Source organism: Momordica charantia (assembly GCF_013281855.1).
Source record: "Momordica charantia cultivar OHB3-1 chromosome 4 unlocalized genomic scaffold, Mcharantia_2.0 BLBB01000004.1, whole genome shotgun sequence".
NCBI lineage: Eukaryota > Viridiplantae > Streptophyta > Magnoliopsida > Cucurbitales > Cucurbitaceae > Momordica > Momordica charantia.
Window position 1 is genome coordinate 8,980,832 of NW_028275162.1, and position 16,959 is coordinate 8,997,790.

Below are 16,959 nucleotides of genomic sequence, written 5' to 3' on the forward strand. Positions count from 1 at the left end.
AAATAGTGGAGTTAGTATAACGGCTAATACAATGTAAGTTTATAGTGCTAAAGACAAAAGTCCTATCATTTGAGATATGACATTTTATGGTGTAATACAAGAATCTAGGAGCTTAACTATCATCTTTGACATTTATGTTATTCAAATGTGATTGGGTTGAGAATAATAATGGACTTAAAATAGATCAATTTGGTTTTACTACCGTGGACCTAAATCGTATTGGACATAAATCATGGTAGACATTGTCATTGGTGAAGATGCTACACTACCAGTTCCTATAAAGGGTGAGATAGAGACAATAAATCAAAACATTGGTAGCTTCGTGGCATGTCCTCATATACTAGTAATTTTACATGAGGAGAAAAGGTATGTCTTGTTCTAACTTGAGTCATGTTTTAGTTTTTCATTTGTTAAATATTTGTAATTTTGCTTGTCAAAGATTCCCTCTCCTCGAGCGTTGAAGCCAATAAAAGAATCATCTAAACATATTGATATCCATATGACTATTAAACTCCTAAATCAATATGTCATGCGTACGATGAACTACAAGGATGTAATTTGATTCAATATTGGTGATTACATATTTCGAACAGAGAATATCATTAGTTTAACACGTGACGACATCATGCAATACTACAAGATGATTGAAATAGGCTATGTGTGTGTGCTCACATAGATCGTGTAAGTATATTGAATCGATTTCATATCTTAGCTTTTCTAACTAAGAAGTTGAATGTTTTACGATTATATTTTTAGGTATCTTTGGAATGAATGCGAGGAGGAGACACGTAAGACGTTATTGGTGGTTGACCCGGACAATATTGTACCACAAATAATGTCTCAAGAAACTTGTTCCAGACATCTAGCCAACAGGTTAGACATGGGTAACTTAGAACAAGTAGTACCCATCTCACATAACAGCGGGTAAGCTAGCAATTTAACTTCATTTTACTTATTTGTAGTTTATTTTATCCATCCATGAATGATAATATTATCATGTTGGTTATTAGTAGTTTTCACTAGAAGTGGTTTGTTATACATCTCCAAGGGAATTGTGTTTATGTATTAGACTTCTTAAGAAGTAAGATTAAGAAAATGATAAGGGAATCATAAACACGTAAGTGCCTTGAACTCTTATATTTGAAATTTTTATAATTATGTTATTCTAATGTTTCAAATTATTTAGATTATTGAAAATATGGCAAGCAAAACATTCTACTCAACAATCTAGCAATACTACAATTTGGAAACCTGTGAAGGTAAATTTGCATAGCTCATAACAATGTCGCAGTAAATCTTTTGTATAACTCATAATTATGTTAGCTTTCAAATTTTCTATATGTAGTGTCCTCAGCAATGAGGTTCTATCGAGTGTGGGTACTATTTGCAAAAGTATTTATGAGAAATAGTGCAGAACCCTGATACTCTTACAACTGAACTTGTACGTATTATTATATACATTTATGTGTTTATATATGATTTGTCCTTATATTAGTATTATCTTTTTTTTTAGTTTAATATAAAAAGTGCCTATCAACAAAAAGAAATCGACGAAGTTCAAATAGAATGAGCATCTTTTGTTAGACAATTTGTGTAGTACTTATGGATTCATTAGTTTTGTTTATTTGATGTAAGTATTTGGCTCAGACTACTTTTTGTCTAGTACTTGGTAGATTAGAAATACTTTGTCTTGTTTATAATACGTAGAATTTTGAAAGGTGTATATATGGTACGTAGAATTTTGAAAGGTGTATATATGGTACTTCATAACATAATAGTTTTGGATTATTATAGAAGTATTTGACTGATGCTGAATGTGATGGATTGTTTTGTTTATAATATATAAAAGTCCAAATTCTTATGGTGAATGTAGTTTTGTTGGAGGGATGGGCGGTCCTATTTGTTTTTGTGTGGAAGGGTGTTAATATTGTAAGGGCAAAGGAAGGAAGAATACGATATAGAAAAAATATGTTGTTGTGTCGTGGAACCCACTGCCTTGAAAGCAAAATTCGGCACGACCACGGTGCTAAATCGTCAATTGCCGGTTGCTTCCCAAGGTTAACACAACACCCGAATTCAAGCGTGCACTCGTCGGAAAACGGATTGGAATTAGCTCAGAACAAAAGTTTGAAAACAGAGAATGAATTAAGAAAAATGAGAGAATGTAAGAGGAGAAGACTTTTTTGGGTGTGTCTCAATGAGAGTGGGGATGGGTTTATATAGCATTTTAAATTTTAACGTTTCTTCCTAAAAATTGATTATAAAACCGTTTGCATTAAAATTATTACAAACATAAATTGCAAACGGTAAAGAAACTTTCCATGTAATAATGTTAAGAAACATTCTGCATGGCCCAAAACCAATCAACCCACCAAATTTATATGAGTCTATTATAAGCCCAACATCAGCTCACTCCAAAGCAAGACAAAATGTGGGTATGTTCTGGGCCCAACACATTTAGTAATAAACTGGTTGTTATTTATTTCCAAAAAATCCTTTGGATAAATCATTCCATATGAGAAAATGAAGGATATTTTGTTTAGAAAAAAAAAAACTCTCTTTTGACATTCCTAACAGTCCCCCACGAATGACAAAAAGATGAAAAATAAAACAAAATTCTGAGCAAATAAAAGAATAAAACTTAAGCATTAAGATCCTACGATTTGAATTAATGCATAGTGAAGTGAGGCAACAACTTAAGTAGTGAAAGTGAGTTACCTCTTGAACTTTCAATCGTGGTTGAAACCTCCACAACACATTTTAATCCTTCATTTTGATTCCACGATATACAACATGTGCTTTTAAATAGCCATCCACATAGAACCTTGGGTCACGTGAAAGCTCTAGAAAGAGACCCTCAACTCTTTCATAGAAGGCAGCCTCACCTTCACAATCACGTCAGTGCTTCATCAAGTTTATCAAAGATAAATCACTCAAAACTCAGCTATGAAAACTTTGTAACTAATCCATCAAGTCTATGAATAGACCACCCAAAGACTGGGCTATGGATTTACATTACTCATTAATGATCCATCAAGTTTACTTATTGACCACCTAACAAGGGCTATGGATTAACAATTGATGTATTAGAGTTTTAGCCCCATACATGCTGAGGATTTAAGAATTATTCTCCTTGTTAGGCCTTTCTTGAAAGGATCTACCAAGTTCCTCTAAGTCCTCACATATTCCAAAGAGATTACCCCGCCTTTTAGCAATTGTTTCACAGCTCTATGTCTCAGGCGTATATGCCTCCTCTTGCCATTGTACACACTGTTTTTGGCAATCCCGATGGCAGCTTGTGAGTCACAATGTAGGGACACTGGCACAGATGCCCCCCACAGTGGTACGTCTCCAAGAATACTTCTAAGTCATTCAGCTTCTTGCCCTGCTAGTTCGAGTGCCATGAACTCTGACTCCATGGTGGAGCGTGCTATGCAGGTCTGTTTGGCTGACTTCCATGATATAGCTCCTCCACCTAAAATGAACACATATCCACTAGTGAAGCTTACCTCATCGTTATCTGTAACCCAGTTTGCATCACAACAGGAAATTTGTTAAAATGCAAACAGTAATCCATTGTACCACTCAAATATCTCAATAAACGATGAAGAGCCTTCCAATGTTCTTTACTAGGATTATGTGTATATCTACTCAATCTACTTACAGCATATGCAATATCAGGTCTAGTGTAGTTCATTAAAAACATGACACTACATATGATCTTTGCGTATTCAGATTGAGATACACTTTCGCCCTTATTTTTCTTAAGACTTGTGCTCGCATCATAAGGTGTTCTAACAGGTGGTTTCGCCCTTATTTTTCTTAAGACTTGGTATTATTAATAACATCTATATTTGTACCAAAAATAAGCATGTCATCAACATGCAAGCATATAATCACACATGCAGCTCCAAACATCTTCGAATAAATGCATGTATCACAACAATTTACTTTATAGCCATTGTTTACTAAAGTACCATTAAATTTTTCATACCACTGTTTAGGAGCTTGTTTTAGACCATAGAGTGATTTTTTAAGCTGACATACTTTATTTTCTTGACCAGCTACTACAAGACCTTCAGGCTGAGTCATATAGATCTCTTCTTCTAAATCTCCATTAAGAAAAGTTGTTTTTACATCCATCTGATGTATCAGCAGGCCACGAATAGCGGCCAGAGGAATTAAAGATCTAATAGTGGCTATTTTGGTTACAGGTGAATAAGTATCGAAGTAATCAATACCAAATTTCTGTGTGTAACCAATAACTACTAATCTGACCTTGTATTTTTCTATTGAACCATCTGGTCTAATTTTCTTTTTGAAGATCCATTTACTCCTAATAGGTTTAGGATCTTCATCTTTTAGATACATGAAAGTAAAATTATCATCTATCTTATCACAATTTTCAATCAAGAAGGTAGTTAAGAAGTCAGGCCCAAAACTTTTGCTAGTCCTCTGCCTTTTACTTTTCCTAGGTTCAGGATTCATCACATCAGTCCTAGGTTCTATCATAGTATCACAGGTAGAAGGAACAAACATAGACACTTGTTCTAAATTTCCACTAGATTCACTAACAGATTTTATCATAGGAAATATATTTTCAAAGAACACAGCATCTCTATATTCACAAATTGAATGATCACTTAAGTTCATGAATCTATATGCAGAACTATTTCGAGCATACCCAATAAACACACAGTCAAAGGTTTTAGATCCTATCGTGGGCTTTTTATAATTCTGGAAACGCTACCTTTGCCAAGCACCCCCACACTCTCAGGTAGCTTAGGTTAGGTGGATATCCTTTCCAGAATTCATAAGGTGTTTTATCCGATTTTTTGTGAGGAACTCCGTTAAGAATGAAACAAGCAGAAAGTGCAGCTTCTCCCCACACAGTTAGATAAACTAGAACTCAAAAGCATAGCATTCATCATTTCTTTTAGAGTTCTATTCTTATGTTCAACAATTCCATTCTGTTGAGGTGAATAAGGTGCAATAGCTTCTTGTGTAATACCATGCAATTCACAAAATTCTTTAAGTGAGTTGTCACTATATTCACCACCCCTATCAGATCTTAGCCTTTTTATCTTTCTATCCAATTGATTTTCTACTTCAGCTTTGAATTTAAAAAACATGTTGCTTGCTTCATCTTTAGATTTTAGAAGATAGATTTTTATGTATCTAGAAAAATCATCTACAAATGAAATATAGTACTTTTTGCCGCCTTTGCTAGTGGTGCTTTTGAAATCCGCTAAATCAGAATGAATTAATTCTAATAGTTCAATGCTCCAAGTCGAGACAGGTTTAAACGGTTTTCTAGCAAATTTTGCTTCTACACAAACAGGACATTTTCTAGTTTCATGCAATTCAAAAGCATTGATTAATTTTAAAATTTTAAGTCTTTTAATCGATGCATTATTCACATGACCTAGTCTACCATGCCATATATCAATGGATTCAACCATATAAGCAGAACGAGAAACAATTTCATTTATTGTACTAAAAGCAGACATAGTGTTAAGAACAAATAGACCATCAACCAGATACCCCTTACCAACAAAATCACCATTTTTAGTGATGATAACCTTGTCAGCCTCAAAGACAATCCTAAGCCCCGCCCTGTTTAGTAAACTTCTAGATACCAAGTTCCTACGTAGAGAAGGAACATTCAAAATATCACTTAAGGATAAAGTTTTACCAGATGTAAGTTTTAAAAGAATCTTCCCTTTACTAAGGACTCCAGCCGTAGCTGAGTTACCCATAAAGATGCATTCAGCGTCAGTGGAGTATTGAAACTCATGGAACAGGTCTCGGAACATACTATCTTTGATTTTTCAATTATTCCACTGGAACTCTTGAATTGAAATCATTTCTTCTTTTGGATTCTTTCCTTGACAACCAGGTTTCTTTTGCCTTTGAACCTGTCTTTATTTGCAACAGAAGATTCAATTAAGTTAGCATTAACTGAATTGACAAACTGAGAAGAGAGCTTATCCTTTTGTCTATTGGCTTCTTCTGTGCGCATATGACTGATCAATTCTTGTAATGTTAAATCTTTCTTCTTATGTTTCAGCTGATTGCGATAATCAGTCCAGGAAGGGGGAAATTTCTCGAGCAGTACATTTGCCTGAAGTATTTCGCACATCTTCATACCCTCGGACAGAACATTAGCCACCAAGTTCTCGTATTTGTGAATTTGGTCCATAATTGGTTTGTCATCTGCCATTTGAAACTGCAACCATTTGCCAACCACATACTTTTTTCTCCCAGCATCATCTCCACCATATCTTGACTCCAGAGTGTCCCAAATAACCTTTGCAGATTTTTTAGCAACAAAAAGATCAAACAGCGAGTCATTCATATGGTTGAGGAGATGCCCGCGAACAGTCTTGTTATCTTTCTCGAACTTATCAGTGGTGGTGGCGGCAACTCCGACGGCGACTTCACGACTACTCTAGGGGGAACTCCTGCGGCGGCAGCTACATCGGCAGCAGTGGTTGTCAGGACGTAGTCTACCTCCAATTGCTCGAAAAAGATTAGTAGCTTCTGAGATCAGCATCGGTAATTCAATCCATCCAATGATTCGAGTTTGGATAGATTTGGAAGCACTTTGCCGGATCTTAGTGAAGCCATATTTTCCTTTCAAATTGTAAGAGTAAAGGAAGGAAGAATATGATATAGAAAAAATATGTTGTTGTGTCGTGGAACCCACTGCCTTGAAAGCAAAATTCGGCACGACCACGGTGCTAAATCGTCAATTGCCGGTTGCTTCCCAAGGTTATTAACACAACACCCGAATTCAAGCGTGCACTCGTCGGAAAACGGATTGGAATCAGCTCAGAACAAAAATATGAAAACAGAGAATGGATTAAGAAAAATGAGAGAATGTAGGAGGAGAAGAATTTTTTGGGTGTGTCTCAAATGAGAATGGGGATGGGTTTATATAGCATTTGAAATTTTAACGTTTCTTCCTAAAAATTGATTATAAAACCGTTTGCATTAAAATTATTACAAACATAAATTGCAAACGGTAAAGAAACTTCAATGTAATAATGTTAAGAAACATTTCTGCATGGCCCAAAACCAATCAACCCACCAAATTTATATGAGTCTGCTATAAGCCCAACATCAGCCCACTCCAAGGCAAGATAAAATGTGGGTATGTTCTGGGCCCAACACATTTAGTAATAAACTGGTTGTTATTTATTTCCAAAACATCCTTTTGATAAATCTTTCCATACGAGACAATAAAGGATATTTTGTTTAGAAAAAAAAAATCTCTTTTGACATTCCTAACAAATATAAAAGTGTTTGATTGTTGCTGAATATAGTATAATATTGCTTTCCAAGTTAGTGTTGAGATATTCTAAAGTAGAGAGGTCATGTTGGAATTTGTACTTGTTCGATATACTCTTAAATAATTGTGTTGTGAGTTTAAGGTTAGTTCTTGAGTTATGTTTTAGAAGATCATGACGTTGAAATTAGTTTTTTAGTTTCAATAATATTGAGAATTTTTTTGTGTGAATAGGTTGAAAGAAGATATATTGGTTCGTTAGTTTTGAGTTATATTCTAAAGTGGAGAGGTCATTATGAAATTTGTACTTACTCTTGATTATTTGTGTTTTTTGTTAAGTGTTTATAGAATAGGTTGGAAGGGAGATATATTGGTGGCTAGTTTTTAGTTATTCTAAAAGTTGAGTGGTTATGTTGAAATTTGTACTTTTGATTATTTGTGTTTTGAGTCTAAGGTTAGTTTTTTAGTTAAGTTTTAGAATAGATATTGTTTTATAATGGATGAATGTGTTAAAAGTTTTAGTTGCATATTAAGATATTACCATAGATTTGATGGAAATATATATAGTTGGTCAGACACGTCTGCGCAACCAACTATTTTTTTAATTAATTTATTCACAAAATAATGACGGTTAATGCCTGTCACGAAATATAGTCATTCCAGGACCCACATATAAGATATAGATACAATGACCGCCAAACAATGATGTACAAATGATGATGGACAAACAATGACGTACAAATAATATCGCACAAAAGATGACGAACATACGATGCCGTACAAACAATGACGCACATACAATGACGGGCAAAAACTACCATAAAAAAAATTAACGAAATAAGGACACTCGTAAAGATGTCGGTTGTTGCCCGTCATGGTTATCCTTTCATGACGAGCATGTCCGTCACGGAAAAAGAATTTACATGACGGGCAGTGCTCAACCTTAAAACTGTTCGTCATGAAAGGGAAACAAGGACACTCGAATAGATGTCGGTCAGTGACCCTCATTGTTACTCTTTAATGACGGGCAATGCCCGTCATGAAAAGTCAAATTTGTTGTAGTGTTCAGCACCTTCGTAAAAATATCCGTCACTTGATCTTGATTCTTGCAATGCTTCATCACTTCTCCATCTTTATGATACTTGATTCTAATGCTTTCTTCTTCCATGAAAGACTGAATTTTTTGATAATGCAATGGCTGAACTATTATCACAAAATAAGACAGTCTTAATTCTTTGAGTACAGTTCAATTCTTTTAACATCCATCATAGCCACAAAGCTTGACATCCAGCTGCAGATAAAGAAATATATTCTGCTTCGGTGGTAGAAAGAGCAACAACGGGTTGTTTCTTCAAAGTCCATGAAACAACTCTTGAGCCAGTGCTAAAAATATGATCGGATGTACTTTTATGATCATCAACATTACCACCCCAGTCACTATCACAAAAACAAACTAACATTAAGTTCATAACTTTCTTGTAATGAATTCCAAGATTTATGGTGATAAGAATGTAACAAATGACTTCTTTTCAGACTTGTCATGAATCTGCTTAACATACTTACAGTAAATAAAATACCAGGTCTCGTTGCTGTCAAGTACATCAAGCTTCCAACTAATTTTCGATATAAACTTAGATCAACTTCTTCTCCAGTATCATCTTTGCTCAATTTCAAATTTGCATCCATAGGTGTTTTACAAGGAAAAACTTTCCATTATAAACTTTTTCAACAAATCATCAACATATTTTTGCTCTGAGATAACAATCTCTCCATCTTTTTGATTGACTTCAATCCCAAAAAAGGAATGAATGAGGCTCATATCACTCATTTCAAATTCCCTTTTCATGGAATTCTTAAAGTCATCACACATCAATTTATCATTTCCAGTGAAAAGCAAGTCCTCGATATATAGTGAACAATAAGAAATTTGTCGTTCTTTATCTTCCTTCACACAGAGTGTATGCTCATATGGATACCTACGAAATCCCATCTTAAAAAAGAAATTGTCAATGCAATTGTACCAAGCTCGTGGAGCTTGCTTTAATTCGTTCAAGGCCTTTTTCAGTTTGTACACCTTTTCTTCTTCTCATTTTTTCACATAACCTAGATGTTGTTCAACAAATATCTCTTTCTTCAATAATCCATTAAAAAAGGCGAACTTTACATCTATTTGATAAACTTTTCACCCATTTTGAGCAGCCAAAGACAAAATCAATCGAATGGTCTCAATTCTGGTCACAGGACCAAATATCTCTTCATAATCAACTACATACTTTTGCTTGTAAACTTTTACAACAAGTCTTGCCTTGTATTTTTCAACTTCACCATTTGACTTCAACTTTGTTCTATACACCCATTTCACTCCAAGAGCTTGTTTATTTACAGGAAGCTCCAACAACTCCCATGTTTCATTTCTTTTTATGGCATAAATTTCTTGATCCATTGCAATTTCCCATTTTTCATCTTTATCGCCTCATCAAGATTTATAGTATCAACACCGGCAAATAATTCAAAATTAGTAAAATCATCAATTCTGCTAGTAGCATTATAAATTTCTTGAATATCTCTCATTCTCCCTGGTGAGGTTTCTTCATCACTAGCGAAAGATTGTGATGAAGATGCAACTGACTAAATCCCTACTTGCTCCAATCTTGAGCACCTCTACATTCATCCACGTTAACATGAAATAGACTTTTAGCTTCACAAGTATCATCCCAATTCCAACATTCCTCTTCATTAAAAATCACATCTCGACTAATAATAATCTTTCTCGACACAAGATTATATAATCGATAACCTTTCCTCTTAGCTTATTTGGAATATGAGAATAAGCTATACTCCCAATATTTCTCAAGTGACTAACACATGATTTCTCACCATACCATGCTTCATAAGGAGTCAAACCTGGAACACTATTTGTTGGAGCTTGATTCAAGATGTAAGTAGTACATGCAACAACATCTCCCCAAAATTCATCTGTTACCTTTTTGGCTTTCAACATGCTCCTAGCCATCTCCAAATTGTTATATTCTTTCTTTCTGTAACTCCATTCTGTTGTGGAGTTATCCGAACAGTCTTTTGATGATGAATACCATGATCATTGAAAAAGTTATCAAAAACTATATATTCTCCACCGCGGTAAGATCTCAACGTTTTTATTTTATGGCTACTTTGATTCTCAACAGAAGCTTTAAAACCTTAAAAACAATTAAATGCTTCACTTTTCTCTTTCATAAAATAAATCCACAATTTTATGCTAAAATCATCAATAAAGGTTATGAAATAACAATTACCTCCGTTTGATATTATGCGCATAGGACCACACAAATCAGAATGAATAAGTTTAAGAGGTTTGGAAGCTCTCCAAGCTTTATCAATTGGAAACAAATCCTAGTGGTGTTTTGCAAAAATACACACCTCACAAATATATGTCACATGGTTGATATTTTGAATACCTCTCACCATATGATTTTTGCACATATATGCTAATGATCCAAAATTCAAGTGACCATATTGAAAATGCCAAAGCCAAGATGGATCTTTTAATATGATAGTAAAAAAAGCAATTTGACCATATGAAAATTTCATTGGAAACATTTTATTACCCGTCATTTTCACCTTGACAATAAGAACATCACTTGAATCTTTGATTCCACAAACACCATCTTCAAATGAAACTTTGAGTCCTTGTTGGCGCAATTGACCAACATTCAGAAGATTATTCTTCAGACCCGGAACATAGAACACATCCACAATTTGTTTGGTTCCTTTCTTCATCTTAACGAGAATATCACCTCGACCTTTGACTTGCAATTTGGTATCATTACCAGTTTTCACTTCACTTTTGAAAGATTCATCCAAAGTAACGAATATACTTCTATTTCTTGTCATGTGGTTACTACAATCACTATCAATATACCATGTAGGCTCTTTTCAATATTTTCTTGAGCATTACATGCAAGAAATATAACTCCTTCATCATTTTTCTCCTCCTTGTGCATCATGGTGGAATTATGATTTCCATCTTCATTTCTTGGAGCCCAACAATCTGCTTGAAAGTGACCATACTTTTTGCAATTAAAACATTTAATGTGAGAGAAATTGCCATGACCACTTCCTTGGTTTATACTAAAACCTCTTCCTCTTCCGCCTCATCTTCCTCGAAATGAAGAAGAGTTTTCTTGGTTGTTTTCATAACTCGAACTAATTCTATTGTCATCCATTCCATTTCATAACAAATAAATTTTACACATGTGCAGTTCCGCAAAATTACGAATGCAATCAACATAAGACTAATCTAAATAGTGTATAAACGATCAAATCAAGCACTTATGAACATAAAAATATTCTACACTGGAAGAGATAATCCTTGAAGGCACGGATACGGAGAATCCGTCATAGATAAATATTTTTCCTTCCAAGCCTAAAACATAATCAAGCAACCTTGGAAGAGAACACAAGAAACTCATGCCCACCAAATTAAACTCGTAGGAGCTATATTAGTTCTTCAACTAAAGGCCTTCCTCGCATCACTCAAGCATTTCATTGAACACTAATCAGTGCATCGTTCAAAAAGCATCACACCCACTGAATATAATTCTCTTACATGGCATATTAAACGACTATCCAACACATTAGAAACGAAATTCCTGAAATTTATAAACGGTAACTTGCCAATTGAATCATAACACGCCATAGAATGCGAAGGTGGAAGAAATAGCTTACCTCAACTGGCTTCAAATCTTGAGAGAGAGAGAGAGAAGCAAAGGTACTTGTCCGATACCAAGAGCTGGAGCGAAAAAGGAAAGGGACAAGCGATGAAAAATAGAAGGCAAATCTTTTAAAAAATGTGAATCCGACGGGCAATTTGATGGGAAATTGACACAAATGGCCTTTAAGGAAAAACTTTTTGCTCAAATGACCCACCCCTCAAGAAATGTTTCTAATAGCCCATTAGTGCTTTTTCTGACGCGTCAATGGAAGTAAATGTACGCAACTACCCTGCAAAAATAATTGAATTCTCGGACGAGATCGAAAATTTCTCGAGCAAAAACTGTGGAAAATTTGTTAACCTACATTAATTTCACATCCGTGAAATGCATCTGTCTTGGCCGAAAATTGAAGTTTTTCAATTAAGGAAAACACCTAACTCGCATATTCAGCAAACATTCCCACGAACGACTTTAATTTTCATCAGTTTATCTTGTACTCAGCTCTGAGAGAACAAAATGAACTACGTACCAGCAAATTACCTCTGACTTTTCCATCTGAAAGTGATATTTTTCTACATTAACAAGGTAGGTGATATTTATTTTTTAGAATCTCGGGCTAGCTTTTGTATAATTTTTATTCCGTAGGTTTAATATTTTGTTTAAACGTAGTGTGGATATGGGTGAAACAGTTCACTGGTTCTGGTTTACGTAACTATTTTTGGGCTAATTGTTAACCATTCTCGGGCGAAAATAATAGGCATCTCGCCCGAGATTCTTACAATAAGCAACACGTCCGAGAATTTACATGTATTCGCTCGAGAATGTTCATGTTTTCGCCCCGAGAATTTTATTTTTTTCGCCAGAGATTTTACATGTCTTCGCCCGAGAAATCTTGTACATTCGCCTGTTTATTAACTTGATTTCGCTCACAATTATCTTAATTTCCCTCGTGAATTAACTTTTTTTTTATGTTGTTCGTCGGTAATGCAAGATGCCTCGTCTATTTGTTAGTTATGGTGGTAGGTGGAATGAGTTTGAATATGCATACAAAGGTTGGATTATGGGAGGCTTAGATGTGGAGGATAATATAACGTACGATGAGCTCATAAGTCTCATGTTCATGCTTACAAGAATTTACCGGGACCAGTTCAACATCTTGATACGTTGTGTATACCTATTCAATCCTCAGTATTAGGTTCCACAGTATTATATATTTGATGACCATAGCCTCAGGTTTTTTTAAGAGGGCCTCCACCTCCCTGTGAAGTCCCACTGTACGTATCTACTGTACCGAAGGAAAAACAAGGTAGTGGAAGCACTTCACGGAATTGTACTATTATAAGGACTGAAGCATTCCATTAAGTTCCTCACCATGTAGGGCAAACCATTCCATATTTTGTGCCATTTGTTCCTTTGAATTCCTCGCTCCCGGATGCTGGTCCATCATGTAACCTAGGCGATGATGAAACAAACTATTTCAGTTAATGGGAAGACAATGATGACAATCAAATGGAGTATGAAGGTGGGGATGATGAGAACCATGATACTGAGTTCGATAATGATAGTGAGAACCACGATACCGAGTTCGAAAACTATGATGATGTTGAGAACAATCAGGAAGTAGACCTCGAGGATGTAGCCGCTCCATCTTTGGACCTCTTGACCGAAGTGCACACAGTTAGTACGAATGAACTGTCTGCAACTGGTCAAGCTTCTTGCTTAAAGGTACTCACTACGATAGGTGAGGACAATGAAGTTGGTGTGTCAAATGTGGACGTTGCGGTAGGGAGTACTTTCCGATCCAAAGAAGAATTGCAGTTCAAACTATCTGTGTTTGCGATGAAATTGAATTTCGAATATCGCGTGAAGAAATAAGAGCTTGTATATGGTTGGATGCTCAGAGGATGGATGCAGATGGAACTTGCGTGACAAGTAAGATTAAAGGTTTGGATACTTTCCTTATCTCTACGTTCCATGAGTTGCATAGTTGTAGACGTGAGGTGATGAAACATGACCACCGACTAGCTAGAAGTGATGTCGTGGGTTAGATCATAAAATCCAACCTCGAGGATGTAAGTCGTCATTATCGTCCAAAGGATATCGTTAATAACCTGCGAAAAAATTATGGGGTAAACATCTGATATGAAAAGGCTTGTCGTGCGAGAGAAAGAGCGTTGGACCTACTGATGGGATCGTAGGAGAAGTCTTATACGCTCTTGCGTAAGTATGGCAAGGCGTTGAAATCGATGAACCCGGGCACGGTTTTTTCCATGAAGCTAGGGACAATAAATTCTTCCAGTATGCATTCATGGCTCTAGGCTGCTCAATAAGAAGCTTCAGAAGTTGCATTCGACTTGTGCTTGTCATTGACGGTGCACATCTAAAGGGGAAGTATAGAGGTGTGATACTTATAGTCACTCCTGTCGATGGGAATAATCAGATATATCCACTAGCATTTGGAATTGTGGATAAGGAAAAAGACAACTCATGGATTTGGTTTTTGGAGCATGTCAAGGGTTGTATTGGGGACATTAGTGGATTGGTTTTCGTGCAGATCAGCACCAAACCATTAATCACTCAGTAGCTGTGGTCTTCCTCGATGTAAAACACGTTACATGCATGCATCATGTACAGATGAACTTGAACGATAAGTTCAATTTTAGGACCGAGGATGTGAAGAGGCTGTACATTCAAGCAGCTACGGCGTTTAAGAAGTCTACGTTCAGATATTGTTGGAACCAACACGCAGGATTACCAGAAGTTCAGAAGTATCTAGAGGACATCGGATTCGACAAATGGACACGTGCATATCAACCCGGACTGACGTACAACCAAATGACGACTAACATTGCGAAGTCCATGAATGTCGTACTTGTTCATGGACGGGCATTGCCGGTCACTGCACTGTTAGAACATTGTAGGGCTCTTTTACAATAATGGTTTTATGAGCGGCGGATATACGCATCCACCAGATCGACCATTCTGACTGACTATGCTGAAAATATTCTTAAGGAAGCTGTGGAGCAGGCCCGACGGCATGGAGTTAACCCTATCAACAATTTTGAGTACGAGGTACACAACGGTAGTAGTAAAGTGCGTGTCAATCTGAACACTAGGACTTGTACGTACAAGCAGTTTGACTACTACCAGATTCCATGCTCACATGCTGTTGCTGTGGTCATGCATCGTAATGTAAATATATACACATTACGTTTGCCGAAGTATAAATTGGAGACGCTTATTATTGCCTATTCCAAGCCAGTATTTCCCTTGGGTGATGAGGAGGATTGAGTTTTACCAGATGACTTTGTTGAATTCACCATCGAGCCTCCAAAGTTCGTTCCGAGAGTAGGATGTAGACAAACCGTACGAATACCTTCTAACAGAGAGCCTCAACAAATATACAAATGCGGTAGGTGTGGAATGCAAGGTCACAATAGAAAAACTTGTCGTTAACCACTGCGAACGACTGAGAATGAGAATTAGATGCATAGCTATATGTGTATTTTTTACTTGGCTTATATCCATATGTATGTGTCCATTCCACATAAATAAATTGGATTTGTGTTGAAGTTGTATGTATAAGTATGTGTCCGTGTGCATGTATGGATGGATCATATAGGTTTTGGAAGAAAAGAGAGGGTGAACGTTATAGTTCTGTGGTAATTCTCGGGCGAAACATACAATTTCTCGATCGGTGAAATGATTTCATGTGCATATTTCGAACACTATAAAATTTCTCGGGTAGTAATGGAACGTTCTCGGGCGAGATTGAGGACAACTCGCCCGAGAAATTTAATAGATTTTGGTTTCTTGGGCGTAAGTTGTATGCAGATTGTTTCATTGAACAAGTTTCAGGATTTTTTTTGTTTTTTTTTTCTTTGCGCAAACTATGTGCAGATTATTTCATTTTAATAGTTTTCATTTTGTACTAGTTTATTGAATAATTAACACGAGTCGGGATATTGTCGATGTACTTGTAATGTAAAATATAAACAAACTATTGCCTCAGTTTATAAAATCACTATACATAAAAAAATACACATGTTTACCCAAACTTCAATCGCGAGTTTCTCACTAAAAAATAGAATCCTCTCTTGAGTCAGAGTCGCAAGATTTGAACCCGTTACATCGTATTCGAAAATTTTAACCCAAAATATACCCCAATCACCTGAACCAATCTGTTGTGGAGCCCCAGTTACTCATGGTACATTAGGTATGGTAGGCCTCACTACCCTAATTCCGGCTCTACACATCAATGGCGGGAGAATGATGCTCATCTGCTTCAACTCCTCCTCTAGAGCATCCGGTGTTGTGATTGCCATCATAGAATCTCATACGATGATCTCACCCTCCTACATGTCGATGCAAACCATGATCCAATGATTTCTACCGATGTTGTACGGCAAATATACAGCGTCGAGTTCCAGCCACCTGTCCCATTGTCTGTGTGAGTGCCGTCGACGTAGCTAATGACCATTTTATATCGACTATCCCAATAATATTCGGCTGACATTGTTGTTAGAACTGATGGGATGTGAATCCCGGAGTGGAAGCGGACCATCGTTCATGATTTTTGAGAAACAAAACCAAAACTTGTACAAAAATGAAAATACAGGGGAAAACTTGTTTTTCCTTACCTTTGAAGAAATCTTCTTCAATGATTTCCTAACACTACCAAACGATCTTCCGTGCTATCCTCTTGTTTTTCGAGAACACGCTTGTGGGAGCACAGGTTTGGATGAGAGGGAGAATTGAGAGAGCCTTGTTGAGAGAGTATTGGGAGTTCTTTTTTTTTTTTGTGTTATAGAACACTACTGCAACAAACTAGAAAAAGACTGCAACAAACTAGAAAAAGAAAATGACGTGGGGTAACTCCCCACATCATATTAACTTCCCACTCCCCTGCATTTTTGCAGGAGAGTGATTTATTATTAATAATAATATTATAAAATA

General features: G+C 36.1%; 1 protein-coding gene across 1 annotated transcript; it reads left to right on the plus strand.

Annotated features, from left to right (window-relative positions):
* The first annotated feature begins 13,512 nt into the window (after positions 1-13,512).
* LOC111024169 (uncharacterized) lies at positions 13,513-15,294 on the plus strand. Its single transcript, XM_022301784.1, has 4 exons — positions 13,513-13,728; positions 14,303-14,545; positions 14,638-14,898; positions 15,016-15,294. The coding sequence occupies exons 1-4, from the start codon at positions 13,513-13,515 to the stop codon at positions 15,292-15,294; spliced, it is 999 nt and encodes a 332-aa protein (XP_022157476.1).
* Positions 15,295-16,959: the final 1,665 nt, after the last annotated feature.

What these genes read in the sequence shown, in the direction of transcription:
- LOC111024169 (XM_022301784.1), top strand. Translation starts at nt 13,513, where the DNA reads ATGGAGTATGAAGGTGGGGATGATGAGAACCATGATACTGAGTTCGAT. An exon ending in GTCAAGCTTCTTGCTTAAAG is followed by an intron (nt 13,729 to 14,302) that starts GTACTCACTACG and finishes AAATTCTTCCAG; the next exon opens with TATGCATTCATGGCTCTAGG. An exon ending in TTCATGGACGGGCATTGCCG is followed by an intron (nt 14,899 to 15,015) that starts GTCACTGCACTG and finishes AATATTCTTAAG; the next exon opens with GAAGCTGTGGAGCAGGCCCG.